Genomic DNA, 23,849 nt, shown 5'->3' on the forward strand with positions numbered 1-23,849 from the left:
CTAATAAGACTCATGCCAGAGAAGAAATGCATGGGATGCATATAAACAATCAGGTTACACAGAAGCCTATGGTAGATACAAAGGGTACTAGGAAAGTTTTGCAATATGACACAACAATGAATCACAGGAAGCTGCTTGTTGCTGCATGTTGAGACATGTTCATACGTGCATAGTAGCCGCCGCGCCAAGTCGATGGGCTCAGTTATTCATTAGTAGTGAGAGTGTAAAGTGCTTGCGATGGCATCGTGGTCACGAAATGAGATAAGGACAGTTTTGCGGTATAATTTCGTGCATGGTTTAACCATAGACCAGTGCTTAAAAGAAATGACTCTTGCACTAGATGATGATTGTCCACATCGTACAACGATATTCAGGTGGTATAGAGAATTCCAAAGGGGAAATTTCACTCTGGAGGATTCTGAGAGGCCGGGAAGGCCACGAACGTCAGTTACGGAGGAAAACGTTACTGCTGTGGGGAAAATGCTTGACGAAAACAGGCAAGTGACCTACCAACAGATAGAGGATACTTTGGGCCTAAATGCACTAGCAATTCGTTCGATTCTGCAAGATCATTTGCACGTGAAGAAACTTTGTTCTCTCTGGGTGCCGCATCAACTGACTGAAGAGCAGATGACACGACGTGTGACTTCGTGCCGGGAGATGTTAAAAAAGTTTGATAAGGGACAATCTCGGTATGTGAACAACATCGTGACAGGTGACACGAGACTTGGCTGTACTATTACGATCTGCCGACCAAGGCTCAAAACAAAGTTTGGGTCTTTGATGATGACGACACACCCGTAATTGTCAGAAAATCCCGATCTGTAAAGAAGAAAATGATAGCTGTATTTTTCAAATCGAGTGGAATTGTGGAACGTGTCGTTTTGGACACGCAGAAGACAGTCACAGCTAAGTGGTATACTGAACAATGCCTGCCTAAAGTCATTGAATCTATGAAGAACCTGCGGCCAAAGTCAAGAATGGACACCTGGTACCTCCATCACGAAAATGCTCCAGCTCACCGCACCAAAGCCTGCACCGAATATTTGACCACGACAGGACTGAAACTTCTCGGGCACCCTCCCTACAGTCCAGACCTTGCTCCCTGTGACTTTGCACTGTTCCCGCATGTGAAAATGAAGCTAAAAGGGAGGCGGTTTTCCAGTGATGAGGACCTTCTACGGGCTTGGGACAATGAGTGTGCTTTACTCCTTAGTGAAACTTGGCAGAACTGGTTTAAAGATTGGTTTCGGATGATGGAGAGGTGTATTGAATGTAGAGGAAATTACTTTGAAAAAATTAAATAAACAAAGCTGTATTGCAAAACTTTCCTAGTACCCTTTGTATATGCTGGTCTGTAATCAAGTCACAAAGTAGGTTAGACAAGCGAAGGCAGATTATGAGAAATCCTTGGCAAAAGATGCAAAGAATTAAAGAAGTAAAGAAAGAGTTCTTTACTTATGTAAATCTAGAAGGAAAGGGATGAATCAGATTGGTCCACTCGATATCGATGGTTCGACTGTTGATGACCCTGCTCAGGTAGCTAACAAATTGAATGAGTCTTTTGTATCTACATTCACACATAAGGAGATATTGAGGGAGGGGAATGCCAGAAGTTTATCAAACTCGGGCAGGGAACTAAATGATTTTGTAATAATTGAGAGCAAAGTGGAGGAGAAATAGTTGGATTTAAACATAAGAAAAGCTCCTGGGGTGGATGGGATCTATCCAGTTAAAAGAGGCAACAAAATTCAGGGGAGGTCCCCATGAACTGGAGATGTGCAATTGTAAATTTGCACATCTCTAGTTATATTTACAAAAGTTAAATTTAAACCCTGTAAATTTAACTTCTGTTCTGGGGAAATCAATGGAGTCACTGGTTAAAGAAGCACTGCAGGATCATCTAGACAAGACTGCAGTTATAGTTCAGACATAGCATAGGTTTGTTAAAGAGAAGTCTTGTCTGATCAATTTGATTGGATACTATGATGTGGTTACAAAGGAACTGGATGCAAAAAGATAATTTTGATATCATATACCTGGATTTTAGGTTTGTTTGTTTTTTTTTTGGGGGGGGGGATTTGTTAGGTGCATCGGCAACTATGGCTATAATGTGCCATACATATGGTAAGTATGTATGCTCTGTCTTCTCAGATAGAGATAATTGCAAAAAATAGTACCAGAAAGTTAGTTTTTAAATAACTAAGGAGGTGATATTTTTTAATCATTTTGAGAAAGATAAAAATGCTTGAAACATTTGTTTTATTATTCAAAAGTGCAACAGGATCTTCTGTTGTGGCTGGACTAAAAAGAATCTGGCGAACTCTTGTATATTTTGTGCATTCAACAAGAATGTGTTTCACTGAAAGCATTGTGTTACAGTGATGACACAGGGATTATCTCTCCCCTTAAAAGATAAACATGAGTGATATTTGTGTTACCTATTCGCAGACAAGCCAATGTTACCTCCTGTTGTCGGATTGAACTGAAGCCGGAAGGCTTTCACTCAAGGTTTGGCTTGATACTTCAAAGCTTATTGTTAGGTTGATTTTCCCATGATAACTGCCATTGGCACATGTATTTTTCCTGGATTATTGATCTACAGTCTTGATGAGGTACTTTCCACTTGTTTTCGGGTGGTAGGCGAGCTGATTTGGCAGAATTGTCCGCTAGTTCATTTCCAGGAATTGCCATATGTCCTGGGACCCAGCAGAAGTATATGTTTTTCCCAAGTTCTGATAAGATATGTAAAGAGATGACTATTCCTTTTATGACTGTGTGGGTGATGTTCATGGTGTTTTTTTAGTGCTTGAAGTGCACTTAAAGAATCTGTGAAAACTATGCTGTTGTTAATATCAGAGGACTCAATGTAATTCAATGCAACCTAGATTGCTATTAGTCTGGTGGAACTAGCCAGGTGGGTAAAGTGCCTGCCTGGCAACTCGAAGGTCGCGGGTTCGAATCCCACCTAGGGCTTGGATCACAGTAAAATGCAAAATCTTTGGGAGGTGCATTATGGCCATAGAAGCTGATGCGCCAACAACTAACAAGAAAAAAATAATAATAATAATAAAAAGTCTGGCGGAAAATATACTGGATTCACATGACAACTGATAGGCTAATGTGCAGCGATTCAACACAGGCATCATTCTTTGATCCATCAGTATGTACTATAACAAAGTGAGAAACTGGTCCACTACTGCATAGTATAGTTGAAAGACGTTTTCTCTATGTAATGTAGATTTATTCCATTCATGCAGATGTAAGTCACATGAAGGTGGAGTGATGTTCCAAGGAGCAAGACAGAATGGGAGGGTATGTGCCACTTTGTCTAAGGTTAAATTTCGTTCTTCTAAGAAGTATTTTATTCTCATACCCAAAGGATGGTTAGCATTAGGGCAGTTTTGGTATAACCTGCTGTGCTGTGATGTGAAAAGTATCTGCCAGTTTGGGTGTTCTGGCATAGATATAATTTTATATGCATAGCATAGTATCAGTTGTTGTTGTCTGATTGAGAGAGGGGGTTCATGTACTTCAGCATATAAACTATGTATTGGAGACATGCAATATGCTCCTAAGGAAATGCATATTCCGCTATGATGGATAGGGTCAAGCCAGGGAAGGGCACTAGGTCTTGCTGAACTATACACTGGCACTCCGTAGTCAAGTTTCAATCTTATTAAGGCTCTATATAACCGTAATAAAGGCGATCAACTCCCCACTTAGTTGCAGAGAGAACCCAGATGATATTTAGTTTTTGTTGACATGATGTTCTTAGTCTTTTGATATGCTCTAGGAAGGTGAGTTTATGGTCTAAAGTGATTCCTAAGAACTGTATGCTGGGATGAACGGCAATTGGTTGGCGATTCAGTTGTAGTTCCAGATTGGGGTGGGGTGGAGTTTGCATTGGCGGCAAAAATGGATGCAAAACTTTTTTGCAGACAAAGTTGAAATCCATTTGTCTGTGAACATGAACATGAACAGATCTTAGGTATTGCCCCTTGCAACTGTCTCTCAACAGTATTCGTGTTTTTTGCATGACCCCAAATACTAAGGTCATTTACAAACAGTGCTTTTTCAATAATGTTTGGAAGTTATTCAGCAATAGTGTTTATTGCAATTATAAAAAGTGAAGCACTCAGTACAAAGCCTCGAGGAACTCCTTCTTGTGAAAATACTTGGGACAGTGAGGTTTTAAATTGGACCTGGAACATACGCTTGTATAGGGAGTTCTGTACAAAAATTGGGAGGTGACCCCAAAGTCCATGGCGATATAATTCTCCACATGGAATCATAGGCCTTACTGATATCAAAGCAGACCACTACATGGTGTTCTGATCCGAGGAATGCATTCCAAATGGAATTCTCTAGTTTTACTAGTATGTCTAGTGTAGATTTGTTTTGTTGAACACTGAATTGTGCAGAATGTAGCAGATTGAAATTCTCAAGGTACCAGATCAGTCGACGGTTCACCATCTTTTCAAGAATTTTGCAAATTCAACTGGTCAAGGCTAGGTCTATAATAAGTGGGATTTGTTGTCTTTACCTGGTTTAGGGAAGGCAAGGACTGTAGCATGATGCCATTGTTTAGGGAATTTATCTTCCAGGTAGAATCTATTGAACAGATGAAGAAGTGACTGTAATGATTCAGTACTTATTCCTGTATCATTGAATAATGAATATTACCTGGTCCTACAGCACAGCGCCTAGATGGTGACAAGGCTCCTATGCAGTTCGTGGATGGTAAAAGGTAAGTTGCATTGTTCATCTCCTTTGGAAGAAAAGTTTAACTTTTGTTTTTCTGAATTTGTTTTGATTCTTCTGAAGGTTGGTGTATAACTTTCTGTTGCTGATGTTTCTCCTAGTATATTGGCAATTCCAGCAGTATCATTTACATTCTACTCTCTCCATTCCATGATAGGCAGAGGTGTCATTTGATATTTGCCTTACCACTCATTTTCCTGATTGCTTTCCAAATTTTGTGTGGAGTTGCTTGATTGATAGTTGAAGTGAAGTAGATCCAAGCAGCCTTTTTATTGCAGGCATCTAACATATCTCGCTCTTGCTCTAGCAGGCTTATATTAAATGAGATTGGCTGTAGTTGGACTCTGGTGAAAAATATTCCAAGCTTTGCATTGCTCTTTTTTAGACACAAGGCATTCATCACTCCACCAGATTTTTGGGTGTATCGGTAATTTTGAGGAGGATTTCGGTATGGTTTTTTCTGCTGCATGTAATATCGTTTTTGTAATCGCTTCATCAGTTGTAGATTTTTGTATTATTTCAGGATCTAGCTTAGTTAATTTTTTTAGGTCTGCCAATTTGCTTTATCAGTGAGACATTGTGGAATTTTAATAGTATGATGAGAGGGTTTATTTAGTAATTCAATTGTTATGGAGAAATGATCACTATGAAGTGGATCATTGTTTATTGTCCACTTAAGAGTAGGATACAAGGTTGCTGAACAAATAGACAAGTCTATGCAATTATTGTTCCTGAAGGAAGGAGAACATATGTAGGTGAACCATCATTTAGAAGAAGGAGATTGTTACTGTCTAGACGCTTTACAATTAGTTTTCCTCTTTGATCAATATTGTTGTTACCCCATAGAGTGTGATGACCATTTAAGTCTCCCAGAATGAGGAAAAGTGTGGGGAGTTGTGCTATAAGATTGTTTAGATCATTTTGTTGGAAGGTATAGCTTGGTGGGATGTATAATGAGCAGATTGTCATATGGATGTCAGCTGCTACATGGACTGCTATTGCCTTGAGGGGAAAGTTCAGTAAGACCTGTTTGGTAGGAATATGTGGGTTTGTTAAAACAGCTACGCCACCATGTGCAATATTCTGATTGGTTCTGTCTTTTCTAAAAATATTATACCGAAACAGTTTTGGTGTATTTGGGGTTTTAAATACGTCTCTTGAAGGCAGAGACATATTGGGTATTATTTAGAGGCATGATCGTATAAGGTCATCAATATTGGCACGGAATCCATGACAATTCCACTGTATTATTCTGTTCATTATTTATCTCTTGTTAGACTTTCTGAGCGTTTTCGTGTTGCTGAGGTTTTCTGTTTTTCACTCTTGTTTTAATCTTTTTTTTTTTTTTTTGGGAATGAAGGCCTTTCTGTGTTCATGTCTTCTTCAACGTAAATTTTTAGGACAGGGTCATCTGCTGGTTTTTCTTTAGTGTCTATTTCTTGTTGATGACTAGGAGTTAGGATATGTTTTTCTTTGCATCCGTGATCCGGGTGTGGAGGTTTTCGAGTGGTATGGAAATTGGTGTATTGGCTGCTTGGATTTGAGTTGCACTGTACAGTGATTTCACGTGGTTCGAGAAAGACTCTTTTGGGGATACTGTTAGTTCAGTTTGCAATGCGGCTGATTGGAATTTTTTGGTGGCTTGGGCATACGTAGATCTGTTTGCATGAGTTAGTGATGAGATGATTCTCTTTGCTTCTTGATAAGAAACATTATGGTTGGTTTTATATTTCTGGATAAGTTTCTCACTTTTTCGGCGCTCACATGTTCTAGCATAAGTGGGATGATCTTTTTTGCAGTTTGGACATACTGGTTGAGGAGCATTACAGTTTTCGCAGTCGTGTTCTACTGAACCACACTTTGCACAAGTAGGGGTTCTCCGGCAAGCTGTCTGGGAACGTTCGTACTTCTGACATCATAAACACCATAGCGGGTTTGGGATATATGGTCTGACATTGCATACCAGATATCTGGCCTTAATGGGTGATGGACGATTCGGTGTATTAAAGGTCAAGATCAGATTGCAGGTAAGGATCAGACTGCCATTTTTTCTGGTGGAGATTCTCTTGACATGAATAACTACTTTTTCTTTCAGTTCTTCTAGCATCTCCTCTTCAGATACATCTAGTAAGTCCCAGTCTGAGATCACTCTTTTAGAGGTTTTCAGTGATCTGTGGGGCGTTACAGTTACTGGCAGTCCTGCCAAGAAATTAATTCTCAGAAGTTGCTCAGAATGTTTGGCATTAGATGTCTCAATGACAATGTCTCCTGACCTGAGTCTTTTTACGGATTTCAGAGATCCAGCTCTACTTTCCAATTCCTTTTGAACTCTAAATGGTGAAAGTTTGCCAACTGCATTCTCACCAGTTGAGTGGATGATCAAAAAAGTTGGAATTGGGTAGTTCTCTGGCTCAATTTTTTTGGCACTTTGCAGTTCCTGTTGTGGAATTATCTTTCTTTTTAAATATCTGGGTTGCATCTGGCAGCCCAGATAAGTCTGAGCTTACTCATGATATGCTCTTTTTGGCCCTGGGAGATCGTCTTTTTCTCCGAGGTTACCAGCCACGCCACGTGGAGATAAGAGGGGTGCCACCTATTGACCCAAGCGAAGAAGTGGGTTAGTATTAACTAAAAATAAAAGAGGGATTAAAAAAATGTGACTTTCATTTCTAGGTTATAGTATTTGAATATATCTATTTAATTATAATACTTGGGAGTTATCAGGCTTGAGAAACCCGGGAGAAATGTATTTACAGTTAAGCATACTAGATAATCACTATGAAAAGGTGCTGTGGTCACTAATATCACTTGGCACTTAGGGCCTTGGATTTTAGGAAAACTTTTGATACTGCTGCATATGGAAAACTACTGTACAAAATTGGAGCAGTGTGATGTTAAGGGCAACTTGCTGCAATGGATAAAGAGATGGCTGAGTGGGAGAAGGCAGAGAGTGGTAATCAATGGACACTGCTCTTCGTGGACTAATGATATCATTGGAGTCCCCCAAGGTTCGGTGTTGAGCCCATTGTTGTTTTCTGTATTTATTAATGATACTGATGAAGGTATCAAGCTTAATATCCAAGTTTGTAGATGATATGTAAGGTTGGTAGTGTTGTTAATGACACCATGACAGTATACTACTGCAACGAGATCTTGAAAAATTGAGCAGATGGGCTGACAGATGGCAACTTAAGTTTAACATTGGCTTTTTTTCTTTTTTTCTTTTTTTTTTGTTAGTTGTTGGCGCATCGGCTTCTGTGGCTATAATGCACCTCCCAAAATTATTTTTGCATTTTACTCTGATCCAAGCCCGAGGCGGGATTCAAACCCACGACCTTTGGGTTGCCAGGCAGGCACTTTACCCACCTGGCTAGCCCGGTCGGCGTTAACATTGGCAAATGTAAAGTACTGCATATGGGTAGCAGTAACACCCAGAGTAACAGATCAACTGTGTGGCACTACACTCAGGATAGTGGAGAATGAAAAAAAAGGACTAGGGATAATTCTGCAGTCCGATATGAATTTTATGAGCAGTGCAGACAATCTGCGAGAGTAGCTCATGGTGTCTTGTCAATGATATACTGGAATTTTTCTAGCAGGGATAAGGAGGTGATTATCCCTTTGTATAAGGTATTGGTCAGGCCACACTTTGAGTACTGCATACGGTCTTCAAACTTCATTTTAGAAAGGTTGTAGAGCTGCTAAAACGAGTACAGAGAAGGGCAATCAGATTGGTGAATGTAACGAGGGGTTGTTCTTATGCAGAAAGCTTTAAGTTCTGCAAATTGCAGTGTCTGGCAACTAGACACCTGCAAGGTGATATGGTTGAGGTGTATAAGGCCTTGAATAGTTTGATTGAACTAGTCAATGCTGATGGGATTCTTCCTCTTGCCCAGATTAATTGCCTGAGGGGACATATATTCAAATTGAGGAAAGACAGTTGTACAATAGGTGTGGGGAAATTTGTCTTTAGCCAGCGGATGCTTGATTGCTGGAATAAACTTCCATTTGTTGTTGTTGTGGAAGTTGACAACTTAAATAAATTCAAGGCCGAACTAGACAAACATTTGGAGTGAATGGATAGGTAAAATAGGATGGGTTTTTTTTTTTTTTTTTTTGGTTGAGGCTGTATAAGCTTTCTTTCTTGCATCATGTGCCTCTACTAATGCTAATATGCAACAGTATCAAAAGCTTTCTGGAAATCCAAGTATGTGATATCAAAATCAAAATAACTTTTTTGTATCCAGTTCCATTGTGACCACATTATAGTATCCAATCAAATTGGTCAGACAAGACTTCCCCTTAACAAACCCATGCTGTGTCTGAATTTTGTTGCAGTCTCATCTAGATGATCCTGCAATGCTCTTTAACCAGTAACTCCATTATTTTCCCTGGAACAGAAGTTAAACTAACATGTTTATAATTATTCGTGTCACCCTTTGATCCCCATTTTTGTGATTTGGGGTAAATACATTTTCACATCTCCAGTCCATAGTGACCTCCCCTGAGTCCAAGGATGCTGTCATAATTATGTCTAAGGGTTTGCTTGCTTCCTTTTCCACCACCTTTAACATAATTGAATAGATCTCATCCATCCAAGGTGCCTTTCTTATGTTTAACTTCAACAATTTCTCCTTCACTTTGCTCTCAGTCATTACAAAATCATTTAGCTCCTGTTCTCCACTTCTCTACAGAATTCCTCATCTGTGAATGTAGGTGCAAAATACTCATTCAGTTTGTCAGCTACTGAGCAGAATCATCGACATTCAAACCATCAATATCATGTAGACCAATCTGGTACATCCCCTTCCTTCTAGAGCAGGGGTCAGTAACCTGTGGCTCTTTGAGCATGTAACTGCAGCTCTTTTAGCCCACATGAAGCAAAGTTTGAAATGGAGTTAGAGGACTGAAAAATCAAGGACAATGTGGAGTGCAAGACTAAAATGCCTTAAAACTGAAATTGAGGATTTGGAGAGGCAAAAGGCTGCCCTTGGAATTCTACATAAATGGATGCTGATAGATAAGTTGAAAATGCAAGACCAAATTGTGTTCGATGCATGGTGTAGCTTACCTTTATCTGGAGTTTTACAAAGGGATAATCACCTTATCCCTGCTAGCAAAGTTTCTGTATATCATTGACAAAACCCCATGAGCTGTCTTGGCAGCATGTCTGCACTGTTCAGAGAAATTTATGTTTAACTGCACAATTACCCCCCAGGACTTTTTCATTCTCCACTACCCTGAATGTAGTACCACTTGACTAATAAGTTACTATGGGATTACTGCTACCCATATATTTAAAAAGACTCAGACACCTTTGGGGGGTGAGGAGAGATCTCAGTTACCAATCTCCTACTTTTCTTCTTCTTCTTCAAGAGGAGTGTTTCCATTTACAATGGGTTTCCTCAGCCTACAAGTTATTTTTTGGTAGGAATTTTTTCCCGCCATAAAGTGTGGTTCAAGGTGTCTTGGTCAGTTAAACCTCGGGCTGTCATTCACTACCATACTCCATTCCAGGATAGCCTTTGGATGTCTGGTTTCTTGCATCCATTTTACATGTCCATACCATGTTAAACGCTTTTCTTTGATAATGTCAATAATATTCTTTTTCACTTCCATTTTCTCTCTTATATCTTCATTCTGTTTTCTGTCTCTTCTAGAAGTTCTTGCTGAGTGTCTCCAAAAACCCATTTCTGTGGAGAGCAATTTGTTTTCTCCTCGTCTATTCAATGTCCAGGTTGAAATTTAAGTTTCTTTGTTTTATTTAGAATATTTCTGCTCCATAGAACCGAATTTAACATGCCAACAGCCTTTCTGTCATCTGCAATTCTCTTATTGATCTCCTTTTCTTCCATTTCTTATTTATTAATTTTATTTTATTTTATACATTACTTACCAAACTTTTTAATAACTAATAGTAGAATCTTAATATGTAGTAAATTTATTACTACAAATTACTCAAACAGTAGCTTAATCTGATCAAATTAATAGTGCACATTTCTCTATTTTTTTTAAAAGTTTTTTATCACCAAATTGAAAATGTAGTAATTTTTTAGTAAAAAGCCTGTTCATTCTTAACTCACTTACATTTACTAGAATGGTAAGTTTCAAGAGATTAACAGATTAAGTACCACTTCCAAATTAAAAGGAATGAAACGATTAAATGGAACATTTAAATTAAAACCGATTAAAAAATTAAACTTTTTTTTTTTTAATGAAAACCCCAAATGCATAGGGTATTAGAAGATATAGTAGTTAGTACCATCCATGGGTTGGAGGCTGAGAAGATGAAAGAATATATTTTTGACATTAATCTTGAACTTCTGTATATTGTAATTTTCAAGAAATATGTATAAAGGAAGATTGTTCCAGAGAATGCAAGTTGAATGAATAAATGAGGAAGCAGAAAAGTTGTTTCTCTGAGTTTGAAGTTGGGGAGTAAAAGGACATTGACTGGTTGTGACATGTGTTTGGGCTGCTTAGGAAGAGACAGCATGAAATATAGAAGCCAATTCAGAAGAACAGTGTCCATGGAAGTATCTACAGAAAAGACATCCAGCAGAAACAGAATGTCTATGAGGCAAAGAGTGGAGACTCTGTTAGAGATAATTCATTAATTAACCTAACTGCCATCTTTTGAATGGAATCTAGAAGCCTGAGAGGTTTTGGGGGCATTGCCTCAGATGTGGCAGTGTTCTCCCCAAGACCTATCAAATGGGCGCACCACCCGGTGAATTTAACTGACTGCCCAGCTAAAGTTTAAGCAATTCTTGCAGTACTGTATGGTACTGCTCACTCATCTTGATCAATATTAATTCGAACATACTATGTGATTGAGGTCAATGTGGCAGGAGCATATAATGTTAAATTATGCAATTAATTTTTACTCTGGATCGCTTAAGTCACATTTATAAATAACAGAAAATTTTATAATATTTCGATATTACACTTCCCCACCTGGCTGGCAAAATTTTCTAGGGAGAACACTGTGTGGGAACAATATTCCATGGTTTGTTTGTTTGGTTTGGATTTTATTGGCACATTAGCAACTAAGGCTATAATGCGCCAAGACTATTCCATGGTAGGATGGATTTGCAATCTGTATAGAGTGAACAGCCATTTGGACAAAAAGCAATGCACAGAGAAAACGAAAAACCTCAGATTTCTAGATGCAGAGGAAACAACATTGGCAATATGCTTATGCCAAGAAGGATTAGAAGACAGGATAATCCCCAATAGAGATATATAATCTTGCCTAAAAATCTGTGTGCCATTGAAGATACACATAGCAGCAGAAGAATCCTCTTTATCAGATATAAGACTGAGTTTTAGAAGGATTAAAATCAACTAAGCTATCTTTGCCCCACTGGAGAATTACCTCAGCAGTTAAGGAATTGGTAGTATATATTTGAGAAGTTAAAGCTGTTTCTGCAGGGCAAGGTTTCTCAAAATCAAAGGTGAAATGTAATGTACAACAGGAAAAGAGCGGGAGAAAGAACTGAACCATCTACATTCATCCGCAGTGAGCAGTCAGAGAGAAAATTGGATGCACGATTTAAAAAAAAAAAGTCAGTGAACCATAAGGTGGAAGCTTATTTAAAAGGCCTTTATGCCAAACATGATCAAAAGCTTTTGAAATATCAAGAGCAACTGCTTGCGTTTCACCAAATTTTTCCATTGAACTTGTCCATAGATGCGTAACATAAGTGGATCACCAGTGGATCGATACTGCCTGAATACATACTGGAGATCATTGATCACATAGGTTTCTAGATAGTTTAAGAGTTGGCAATTAATTGATTTCTCCACTATGTTAGAAAGAGTAGAAGTAATTGCAGTGGAATGGTAATTGGATGGGAGGGATTTGTCATTCTTTTTAGGAAATTGCTAGATATGAGCAAATTTTCTATAGGAAACAAAAACACCTTTGGAATTAGAAAGTAAAAAAAGTGACATAGAATAGGAGTAAGTTCAAGAGTAGAGGTTTTGAGAACAAGTGGAGAAATACCACAAGGACCAAATGCTTTCTTAGCATCACGATTGATCAAAATCCTTCTGACATCCTTTTGATGGAAGATCACAGGAGACATTGAATGGAGTGTACTGGGAATTTTTATCGATGAGTTTTATTCCAACTCATGTATCGATGAGTTGGAAGAAAAATCGGATGCAAGCAGATCAGCTTTATCTTTGGCTGAAGTGTTTCAACAGAACCATCTGGTTTTGACAGAGGTGAAAACAGAGAAGGGCAAAAGACCAGAATGCTCTCAACTACATTTGGACAAGAAGCAAGCTAGTTTTCTACTGTTAGCCTGTAAAAGCCACTTGAGAAGAGAGAAAAAGATGAAGCATGTCGACTGCATGGCTGGGATTGTCTGGTATTCTGGTAGGTAAGTGAACAATCTATGTGAGGTCATTGGTAATTGCAAAAGCCTCAGCATCTTGATCAGCTGGGTCCGTGTCACTAGAAATGGAAGCCAGCTGGAGTTGTTAACATTAAAATCACCAAGGAAAATTACCTCACCATTAGGAAAGTTGGACTCTAGAAAGTCAAGTTGCAAAGTTTCAAAGAGAGAATGGTTCCAGGTGATTAGTGGAGTTGAGAGAATGACAGAGGCAAGAGATGAATTTGACAGAATGTGGTAGAGAGATCATAAGCCAGAGAAGATCAAAAAGAGGAGATTCCAAATTACTAAGTCACTGATAGGGAATATCAGAACAGACATATGCACAAGTACCACCTTTGAAGTGAAAGGAATCATACAGTGAATAATTCAGACAACTGAGATGAGCAGTGGTTCAATCAACTGACAACTGTGATTCGGTCAGAAAAAGTACGTGTGGTTTGGCAGACTCTAAGTGGAAATGGACACCGTGGAGATAAACTGAGATCACATATATTTGTGAAATGAATAAGGAAGTATTTGGGAAGTAGAGATTTCAGATAAGTTTGTTCTATTAGTTTGAGAATTCATGGTATTAAGTAGTAAAAATAGGCGGTGTGAACATGCTGTATGAAGTAATGAAATTTTTGGATATGGCATACACACTGTAAGAATATACCAAGCTCCTTGAGTGGAATCGATGATGCACCCCATATATACACTATTCAGACTCCCTCCAGTCACTATCTGGCAGAGTAGAGGCAGCAAGATTATATGCTAGCTGATCCAGAAGCCTCCTAGAGAGTTATCGATAGGTTCGGTCTGGGGGACTATCTAGCAGCTGGCCTGCAAACACCGTTATAGAGCTCTACCCTCGATGTAAGGAAGATTGAATCTTGCCATCATGTAGTAGTAGTAGTGGTGGCAAGTGATGCAAGAAAGCAAGTGTATGAGCTTATGCAGAATCAGCCAAAAAAAAAAATAAAAAATTACAAAATAATCTCCTCTAAATATTTGTCCAGTTCCTCCTTAAATTTATTTAACCTATCAACTTCCACAACGACAGATGGAAGGTTGTTCCAGCAATTAACACCCACTGGCAAAAGACAAATTTCCGTACAGCTGTTCTACATCTGTCCTTCTTCAATTTCAGTTTATGCCCCCTTAGGTTCGTAATCTGAACAAGTGGAAGAATCCCATCAGAATTCAGCATGCTCAACCCATTCAAGGCCTTATACACCTTAATCAGATCACCTTGCAGGTGCCTAGTCTCAAGCTACTGCCATTTGTAGAACTTAAGCCTCTTATGGTAAGAGGATCCCTTCATTCCCCTCACCAATCTTGTTGCCCTTCTCTGTACACGCTCAAGCAAATCTACATCCTTCCTAAAATGAGGCCTCCAGACTTGCACGCAGTACTCAAGGTGTAGCCTGACATACAGGGGGACAATCACCTCCTTTTCCCTTCTAACAAATTCCTGTATATCATTGACAACACCCCATGACCTTCCCTGGCAGCCTGTCTGCATTGCTCAGAACACTTCATATCTGAATTCACAATTACTCCCAGGTCTTTTTCATTTTCTACCTCCTTAAGTGTAGTACCACACAGTTGGTACGTTTCTCTGGGGTTACTTCGACCCATATGCAGTACTTTGCATTTTTCAATGTTAAACTTCACTTGCCACCTCTCAGCTCATTTGCCCAAATTTTCTAGATCCTGTTGCAGCAACACAGTGCCATTACTGTCATTAACAACCCTGCCAACCTTTGTATCATCTGCAAACTTCGATACTAAGCCTGATATACCGTCATCAATATCATTGGTAAATATACAAAACAACAGTGGACCCAACACCGAACCCTGTGGGACTCCACTAATAACATTAGTCCCGAAGAGCAGCACCCATTGATTACCACCCCCTATCTTCTCCCACTCAACCATCATTTTATCCATTGTAGCAACTTACCCTTAATACCATTCTGCTCCAATTTGTACATTAGTCTTCCATGCGCAACAGTGTCAAAAACTTTCCTGAAATCCAAGTATATGACATCAAAATTATTTTTTGCATCCAGTTCCTTTGTAACCACATCATAATAACCAATCAAATTTTTCAGACAAGACTTTCCCTTAACAAACCCATGCAGTGTCTGAATTATTGCAGCAGTCTTGTCTAGATGATCCTGCAATGCATCTTTAACCAGTGACTCTATTATTTTACCCGGAACAGAAGTTAAACTAACTGGTCTGTAATTACTGGTGTCACCCTTTGATCCCCCACCCCTTTGTGAATTGGGGACACATTTTCACATCTCCAGTCCGTGGGGACCTCCTCTGAGTCCAAGGATGCTCTCATAATTATGGCTAAGGGTTTTCTTACTTCCTTTGCCGCTCCTTGAATATAACTGAATAGACCCCATCCACCCCAGGTGCCTTTCTTATGTTTAACTTCAGCAATTTCTCCTCTACTTTGCTCTCAGTTATTACAAAATCATTAAGTACCCTGCTACAATTTGATAACCTTCTGCCATTTTCAAACCTTAATAACTCCTCATTTGTGAATGTAGATGCAAAATACTCATTCAGTTTGTTTGCTATCTGAGCAAGATCATCAACAGTCAGACCATCAATATCAATTAGACAAATCAGAATCATCCCCTTCCTTTTAGAGTTTATATAAGTAAAGAAATCCTTGCTGTTTTTCTTAGCATCCTTTTCCAAATATTTCTCGTAATCTGCATTCGCCTGCCTAACCTCCTTTGTGACTTGATTACAGACTAGCTTATATATATCACAGGCTTCTGTGTCGCCTGATAATTTATATGCATCCCATGCATTTTTCTTTTCTGCCACGAGTCTCGTTAATTCATTTGACAATCATTTAGGCCAAAACCTTGAACAATATTTCTTAATAGGTATGAAATGTTTAGTAGCTTCCACTATTAATTCTTTGAATGCTTCCCACTTAGAATTTGCTATTGTTAACATCATCAGTTGGTCCCACTGTACAGAATTTAAAAACTGTCTGGGACCACTAAAGTCACCTTTACGGAAGCAAAAACCCCTTCCTTTACCCGTGATGGTAATTATGTCTTTAAGTCAATCCCACATCAGTACACTGTGATCACTGCCACCTAATGGTTCCTTTATCTGCAAATTCTTAATACACAAAAGATCACTGCTGATAACCAGATCAAGAGTATTACCCTGTCTGGTTGCCTCTCGAACATGCTGCTGCAGAAAACAATCATCCAATAAATTCACAAAATCTTATTAGTGTGCGAGTGACCAACCCATAAGATCCAGTCTATATCGGGGAAGTTAAAATCCCCCATTATAAGACATTCTGATTTACTAGCCCACTCTATTTCTCTGTACAACTGTTCATTTTACTCATTCGAGTCATTAAGCCTATAACACACTCCTACTCTTATTTTTGCTTTCACAGTGCTTAAGTCACACCAAACTGACTCAACAGTGCACTGTTCATTTATACAGTAAACCCCCACGAATAGCGGGGGTTACGTTCCTGAGAAATGTCGCGAATACTGAAAACGCGAATACTGAGTTATGGCTCCCATAGTAATAAAGGAGTTCCGTTCCAAAGTATGAAATATATAAGAAAAAATAGTCTAAAATGTTGTCTATTTATGTATTATATGTACCTTCATAATATGAGAGTACATAGTGAAATGCAAGCATATGGCATCGAAATGAAAATAAGAAATAATTTAATATTAAATGTAATATTTATTAGAAATTTCAAACCAGCGCCTTTGCTAGCTAAAAACCTTATCCCGCCAGTGCTATCACCAGTTTCGCTAAAGTGTTGATAAAGGAGTTTTGCCTTTTCACGAATGATGAGTGAACTTAATGGAATTTTATTTTGAGTTCGGTCTTCTCTCCACAGATTTAAAGCTTTTTCCATTTTTTCTAATTTAACATCACGAGTTACAGAGCAAATTTTTGAAGCAATTAGCGCGTTTTCATGGACACTACGGCGGATTTTTTCTTCCGATTTCTTGATTGATCGTACCGTTGACTCATTGATTTTATAATGTTTTGCCACTGAGGAGACACTTTCACCATTAGAAATTTTGTCTAATAACTCAATTTTATTCGCTAATGTCATCACCTTCTTTCATATTTTTGCATTTCTCTTGTTATTCGTAGCCATATTTTTGTACGGGTTAGAAAGAACTTGTCCACAATAAAGTCACTTTCTTCCGTTAACACACTCGAAAAAGTCTGTTTTACACTGCAAAATGGTAGATTTATCACTCTTGTAAGCATATCAATTTATAAATTTATTCAATTTTTAAGCATATAAATTAAAAGCAAACGACGAAACCTTCCACGGCAAGCGCATAACACATACTGAACAAGGATTAGCGAGAAATATCTACGATCGCAATTTTGTCACCCCTCTCCTCCCACCCACTGAGTGCTGTTTTGACCCAGAAAGATAATTTTAGCCACACCCATGTTTTTTATGGCAGAAAATGTTCACGGCGCTTTAAAATTCACATTTTTTTAGGTTTCATTTTACATTAAATCAGCGACCGCAAATACGCGAAACCGCGAATACAGATACCGCGAATAGCGGGGATTTACTGTATCAACTGGATGCACTTCTTTTGATTTTATGTTTTTCTTAATTAACAGCATAACACCTCCTCCCTTCCTATCCTGTCTATCCTTTCTGTACAAATTGTACAGAAAGGATACACGAAAGGTTATGATGGACATGAGGTTATGATGTCCATCATAACCTAAAAAGATATGAATAATATTGCATAATGGAAGAGATGTGAAAGGGTAAGCTGAAGTTTTGCTCTGGACACTAAAAATGGGTTCCACCACTTCAAGACTGCAACAAGCAAAGTTGTGGTATTGCACTGGTTGATGACAGTCATCTACCACCTAGTATTTCCTGGTAACACAGAGAGGTGGCCTTGTGATGTGGGCATCATACCCCTACCCCTGCTTACATTGGTTTACATCTGGTTAGTCACCTAGGGTGTGCTAGGTGCTATTTCAAAACTTGCACATAGGGGGTTATACCTAGGGTTACTAACAGTCCCACTATCGTGAAGGTGCAAGCAGAGACAGCAACATGTGTGGAATTTGACTGTCACAGACCGACTGGACTTTGCCGAAATTAGGTCCACTTAACTTGAGCGTCACCTGAATATCAGTTCCATTAGCATTTTAGATTCCCAGGTAGCAAGCACAGCTTGGCATATCTGAGTGAATGTCTGCAACAGCCTCAAGGACTCAAAACTGCACCAATAAAAGTGAGAATTTAGACACTGCTTATTTTATTTGCCTGCTAGTTCCTGGATTCTTCCCTCCTAGATTCTGGAAATCGAATTTTGCACTGTGCACAAACTCATGTGAGAACACAGTGCAAAATTCGATTTTAGCGTTCAGAAACAAGCCCCTTTCTTAGGCCACCACAGGAAACTTTGCTATAAGCCTTTGAGCCAATCTTGAAGAAAGGTCACATTGAATTTTCAAGCATGTGATTATAAACAGAACATGAATAGCAAAAAACCATCCCATGTGTGACAATCTGCCGAATCTCATTTAACCCTTCATGGCCAACACGGCATCTGACAGACATCACTTTTTTTTTTTTTCTGTTATTTGTTCAAATTTGAACATAAAATCAAATCCTCCCATGTGCCTTTCCCAAAAATATTCTCAAAATGATTACATGGTATCTTCTCCTTTCATTTCAATATATATTGCAGAAAAGAAAATTAATTCTTAATTTGGTACAGAGGGCACATAAGCAATCACATCTATGTTTCTTGTACTCCACTCACCTGGTATTTCACAGATGAACTGGCTAAAGCACTATGAAACTAATTAACAACCAACAGTTTCCCATTAACAGTGATTTAATTAGGATCTTTTGGTGCTTATGGTCAAATATCAGACATGCACAAAACTACATATTAGTACTAGTGTTTGCAAAAAAAAAAAAAAAAACATGTTGGTAACAGGCTTGTTAAATAAAAATTAATTAATTTATTAATAACAGCTGTAGTAGTAAAAAATAAACTCCATGATTTGACACCTATGACTAGGGCGGCATTTGCTAGCAGTGGTGTGCCAAGGTAGCAAAACATATTATAGAACTGTGGCACAGCTGAGTATGCTCTCTCTCTACAATCTTCTGGGGAGATAGAAGGTTATAAATCAACTAGTCTAAACTATCACTGAACAAAATGACATGATGATTGCTATGATAAAGGAGAAATTTGTGCAAAGCTAACTTCATTGTTAACACATGTATTCACATTGTTTCAGAAAGTGTAGAATGCTTTTCTCATAGTATTTCCTAGGCTACACGTTAGTGAACATTAATTAGGAAGGAAATTTGAGGATAGTGGAAAAAGTTAGCTGATAATGAATTCTTTTATTATTTGAGGAAAGGAAGAAGTAAGGGCAACATGAATATAACTGGATCACAAAGTCTTCTCACTCTTTTCAAGAGTATGGACAATTTCTATGCTAACTAACTATACTAGATAAAATGCTAATACAATGAGTTTAAAATCTTGAATATTAGAATTAATAAAATAAAGTGATAAAAGGGTCTTTGTACAGGGTCCAGTCACATTATTATGACCACCTACCTAGTATCCAGAATATGCACCTTTCGCAGCATGCATTGCAGTCAGCTGCCATAGACTCAATAAGTCTGCGGAAGGTTGCTATGGGTATCTGTGACCATGCAGACTGCAGTGCACTCCGGAGTTCCTGTAGGTTCCTTAGTGGAGGATCCATCCTTCTGATGTGTCAATCGAGGTGATTCCACAGATTTTGAATTGGGTTAAGATCTGAGGAATTCGGTGGCCAGGGAGTAGCTTGAAGTCTTCATCGTGCTCCTCAAACCACTCACAGAAATTCTGGCAACATGGCATGCCGCACTGTCTTGCTGATAGATACCATCGCCCCAGGGAACACAGTCAACATGTACGGGTGCACCTGATCGGTAACAATCGAAAGGTAACCATTTGCGTTCAGGGTGCCCTCCGAGGTATCAGCAGATCCAAGGCATGCCATGAAAGCATTCCCCAGACCATAATGCCGCCCCACCAGCCTGCCTTCTGCCAACAATGTGTCTGGGCGTCTGTTCTCAGAGGTTTCATGCCTAATATGCCACCATCCAACCGCTCAGTGGAGCAGAAATCGTGACTCATCGGAGAAGGCTACCCGTTGCCACACGGTCAGGGTACAGTGTTGGTATTGCTGTGCAAACTGATGGCATTGTTTGCGATAAACAGCTGTCAGCATGGGAGCTGTCACCAAGCATCTGCTCCGGAGCCCAATGCGCAAGGTCTCCAACACGACAGTGCAGCAACTGTCATGTTGGAGACCTTTCTGGTGGCCCCACGGTTCATTTGGATGGCCACTTGAGCAACAGTAGCACACCGATCAGTCCTGACCACCCGTTTCAGCTGACGTTTACCTCTGGGATCAATGGCATATGGGGCTCCACAATTGGCACATTGGGTCGTCAAAACTGTCCCATTTGTCCAGTCCTGATACACTTTCACCACTTCAGCATGTGAGCATTTCACAAAGTCCACTGTTTCAGAAATGCTGGCACCCCTGGCCCGATAGCCAATGATCGTGCCTTTTTCCAGTTCTGATAGTTCATGTACTTTGCCCATGACAGAGGCTGTTACTTTGTTCACGGATGCCGAACATCAAGCCTTATATGCTTGCGGTATGTGGACTTGACACGTCCTCTGTATGATTCGCTAGGTGCGCGTGATGTCTGCATTGAGGGGTGGTCATAATACTGTGATTGGACTCTATATAGGAACAGGAGATTTATCAAGTCCATTAAAGGAGAAGTTAAATGGAGGCCTCATTTTAGGAAAGATGTAGAGCTGCTGGAATGAGTACAGAGAAGAGCAACAAGATTGGTGAATGGAACAAAGGGTTGTTCTTAAGAAGAAAGACTTAAGTTCTGCAAATTGCAGTGTCTGGAGAGTGGGTGATCTGATTGAGTTGTATAAGATCTAGAATGGTTTGAGCAAGCACAATGTTGATGGGATTCTTCCTCTTGTCCAGATTAATCACCTGAGGGGACATAGATTCAAATTGAGGAAAGACAGTTATAGATGTGCGTAGATGTGCAGAAATTTGCCTTTAGCCAGCAAGTGGTTGATTGTTGGAACAAACTTCCATCTGTTGCTGTGGAGGTTGACAGCTTAAATAAATTCAAGGCAGAACTAGACAAACATTTGAAGTGAATAGATGGGTGAAATGAGAATTTTTTTTTTGGCTGATGCTGTATAAGCTTGCTTTCTTGCATTATGCCTCTACTAATGCTAAATTCTAATGCTAAAATGCAGGATGCTTAGTTCATCAGGATTAGTTCATAGATAGTGTTGCAAAATAAAATGCTTGTGTGCAACAAGGGGAAGCAAGAATAGAAAACGTTGCATGATGGTTTAGTAAGGGTTTGCTATTTTAACATGTAAGAAGTTTTTAATTTGGAAAAATTTTTGATTTTGGAATAACTTATTTGCATCGACTGAAAAATTTTAATTTTCCTTCATTTTATAGATTATCTGGGGTTTCAATTATCTGAGAAAATTGATTTCCCAATCACTCCCAATAAATGGGAGCCTAATGGAAATGCTAAAAATATGATATATATGAATAAATATCATTTTGAATGATATTTCTTCATATACGAATTTATAATATCATAATGTAAAAAAAAATTTATCAGGGTTAAACAGGTAAAAAAATCACATGATAATTTTCTTCTGTACAGAGTTTATTGTGGAAAGAAAAGAAAGTTGAAATTTTGATAAAAGGTAGCTGTGATATCCTATTCACAGCTACCTTTTATCTCTATTAAAGGTGGGAAAAAAAAAGATTTCAATTAATAACAGATTTTTCTTACCAGTGAAGATCATTTGGTAAGGTACTATCAGCTGCTCCTCCAAACACATATAAATGCCGGTCAAATGCTACCATTGTATGACCATAGCGTCGAGTCGGCGGAGGAGGTGCCCCTCTCAGGATATGTTCAGTTGATATTCGAGTCCAACTGGAGAGAGAGAGAGAGAGAGAGAGAGAGAGAGAGAGAGAGAGAGAAAATACAAAAAGATATTAAAATAACAAAAACTTAAAACTTAAAAAAAAAAACACTCCCCCATTTAAAAATCATATAATGATTTTTTTTCCCTAAATCTATAAATTCATGATAACATTTTAGCTTTTATAGATCAGACATATGCTGAGTTGGCTTTGCATTAGCAACACTTACCTAATACCTTTTGGGGCCACCTTTTGCTCATAATATAGCCAGTATACATCTTGGCATGGACTCCATAATGTGTAGCAGGCTATCCTGTGGTAGTGATACCCATGTGTTGCACATGTCCAGTAATGCTAGCACACTGTTAGTTGTAGTATCGTATGTCCTTTTCCAGTAGGTCCCAAACATATTTAATTAAACTGTGATCAGCAGAGTTAGACAGCCATGGGAAGACAGAGAATTCATTGCCATGTTCCTGAAACCAGTTAGCAACCTGATGGACTTTGTGAATGGATGTAGGTGGTCAGTGAAAATAAAAAGGTAGGCATACCCATCAAGCTGTTGATTAATGATGATGACCCCACTATAAAATCATCACCACCACCACCAGCTTGCTAAATACCAACAGTGCATCTAGGTGCCATGGCCTCATATGTTGCTTTCTCCAAATGCAGGTATGCCTATCAGCATACTAGAGCTAGGAATGAGCTTCATCAAACAGGTAACAGATTTCCACATATCGATGGTCCAGTGTTCGCATTGATATGCCCATTAGGCATAGTTTTTTGTGTCTCACAGTGACAATGGGTACCCATGATGGCTGTCATAGTATAGCCTATACAAGCTAATTTCTGCCATGTGGTCCATGAGGATATTGGTCTTGCTATTCCTACGTTGTACCAAGTGCTTAGCTGGGCCACTGTGCCCAGCTAAGCACACAGCAGCAACACTGTGCCGTGTTGCTGCTGTGTTACAAGATGAGACACATGACACTTGCCACAGATGTTGAACTATATATGGCTGTCCCACATGTGACCTTTGGCTGGTTATCCAGCTGCTGTTGAGCCAGTCACGGTAGACATGACACCACAGAATGGGAACACTTAACCACGTTTGTTGTAGATGAGATTCTGGAACCCAGACATCTTGCCCTCCCCTAATCATTCCACCTTCACAGTCGAAAAGATTTGATGCTGACCCATTCTTCCTTGCAGACACTCAAAAACTGATTTCCATGTGAGCAAACTATAATCTTATATCAGTTATTCCCAAACTTTGAGCCTGCACTCAGCCTTCAGTGTTGCTGAGATTATAGCAACACTGAAGAGTAGACTGAGATGAGTATCGCACACACCAGTAAATTCCTACACAAGAGGTTGCTGCTAATTCAAAGTCAACTCAATGTATATTTAAATATAGTGTCTACAGGGTATATCATAAGTCTGGAACTATAGGGAACTGTTACAAGATATCCTTAATATGTGGACACACATATATGAACGAAACGAAATGGAGATGTTTTTGTCAATCCAAGAGACCAATGCAAATTGTTTGAGGTGCGATCTCACTGCATGCAGCGATGGTTCATCCTTAAAGATGCTAACATTGTGTATTTTCCCAGC

The 23,849-nt window shown here is 39.0% G+C and overlaps 1 protein-coding gene across 5 annotated transcripts in view; it reads right to left on the bottom strand.

Annotated features, from left to right (window-relative positions):
• Positions 1 to 23,849, bottom strand: part of Lztr1 (Leucine zipper like transcription regulator 1) — a 609,234-nt gene that overhangs the window by 342,649 nt on the left and 242,736 nt on the right. For all 5 annotated transcript variants that reach the window (XM_090374223.1, XM_090374222.1, XM_090374224.1 and 2 more), the window contains one exon: positions 22,090 to 22,236. In XM_090374223.1, the coding sequence (XP_090230349.1) occupies positions 22,090 to 22,236 (147 nt within the window). The remainder of the gene's footprint in view (positions 1 to 22,089; positions 22,237 to 23,849) is intronic.

The sequence above is a fragment of the Mastigoproctus giganteus genome, chromosome 5 (assembly GCF_048544385.1).
Source record: "Mastigoproctus giganteus isolate SK-2022 chromosome 5, ASM4854438v1, whole genome shotgun sequence".
In the NCBI taxonomy this organism is placed as follows: domain Eukaryota; kingdom Metazoa; phylum Arthropoda; class Arachnida; order Uropygi; family Thelyphonidae; genus Mastigoproctus; species Mastigoproctus giganteus.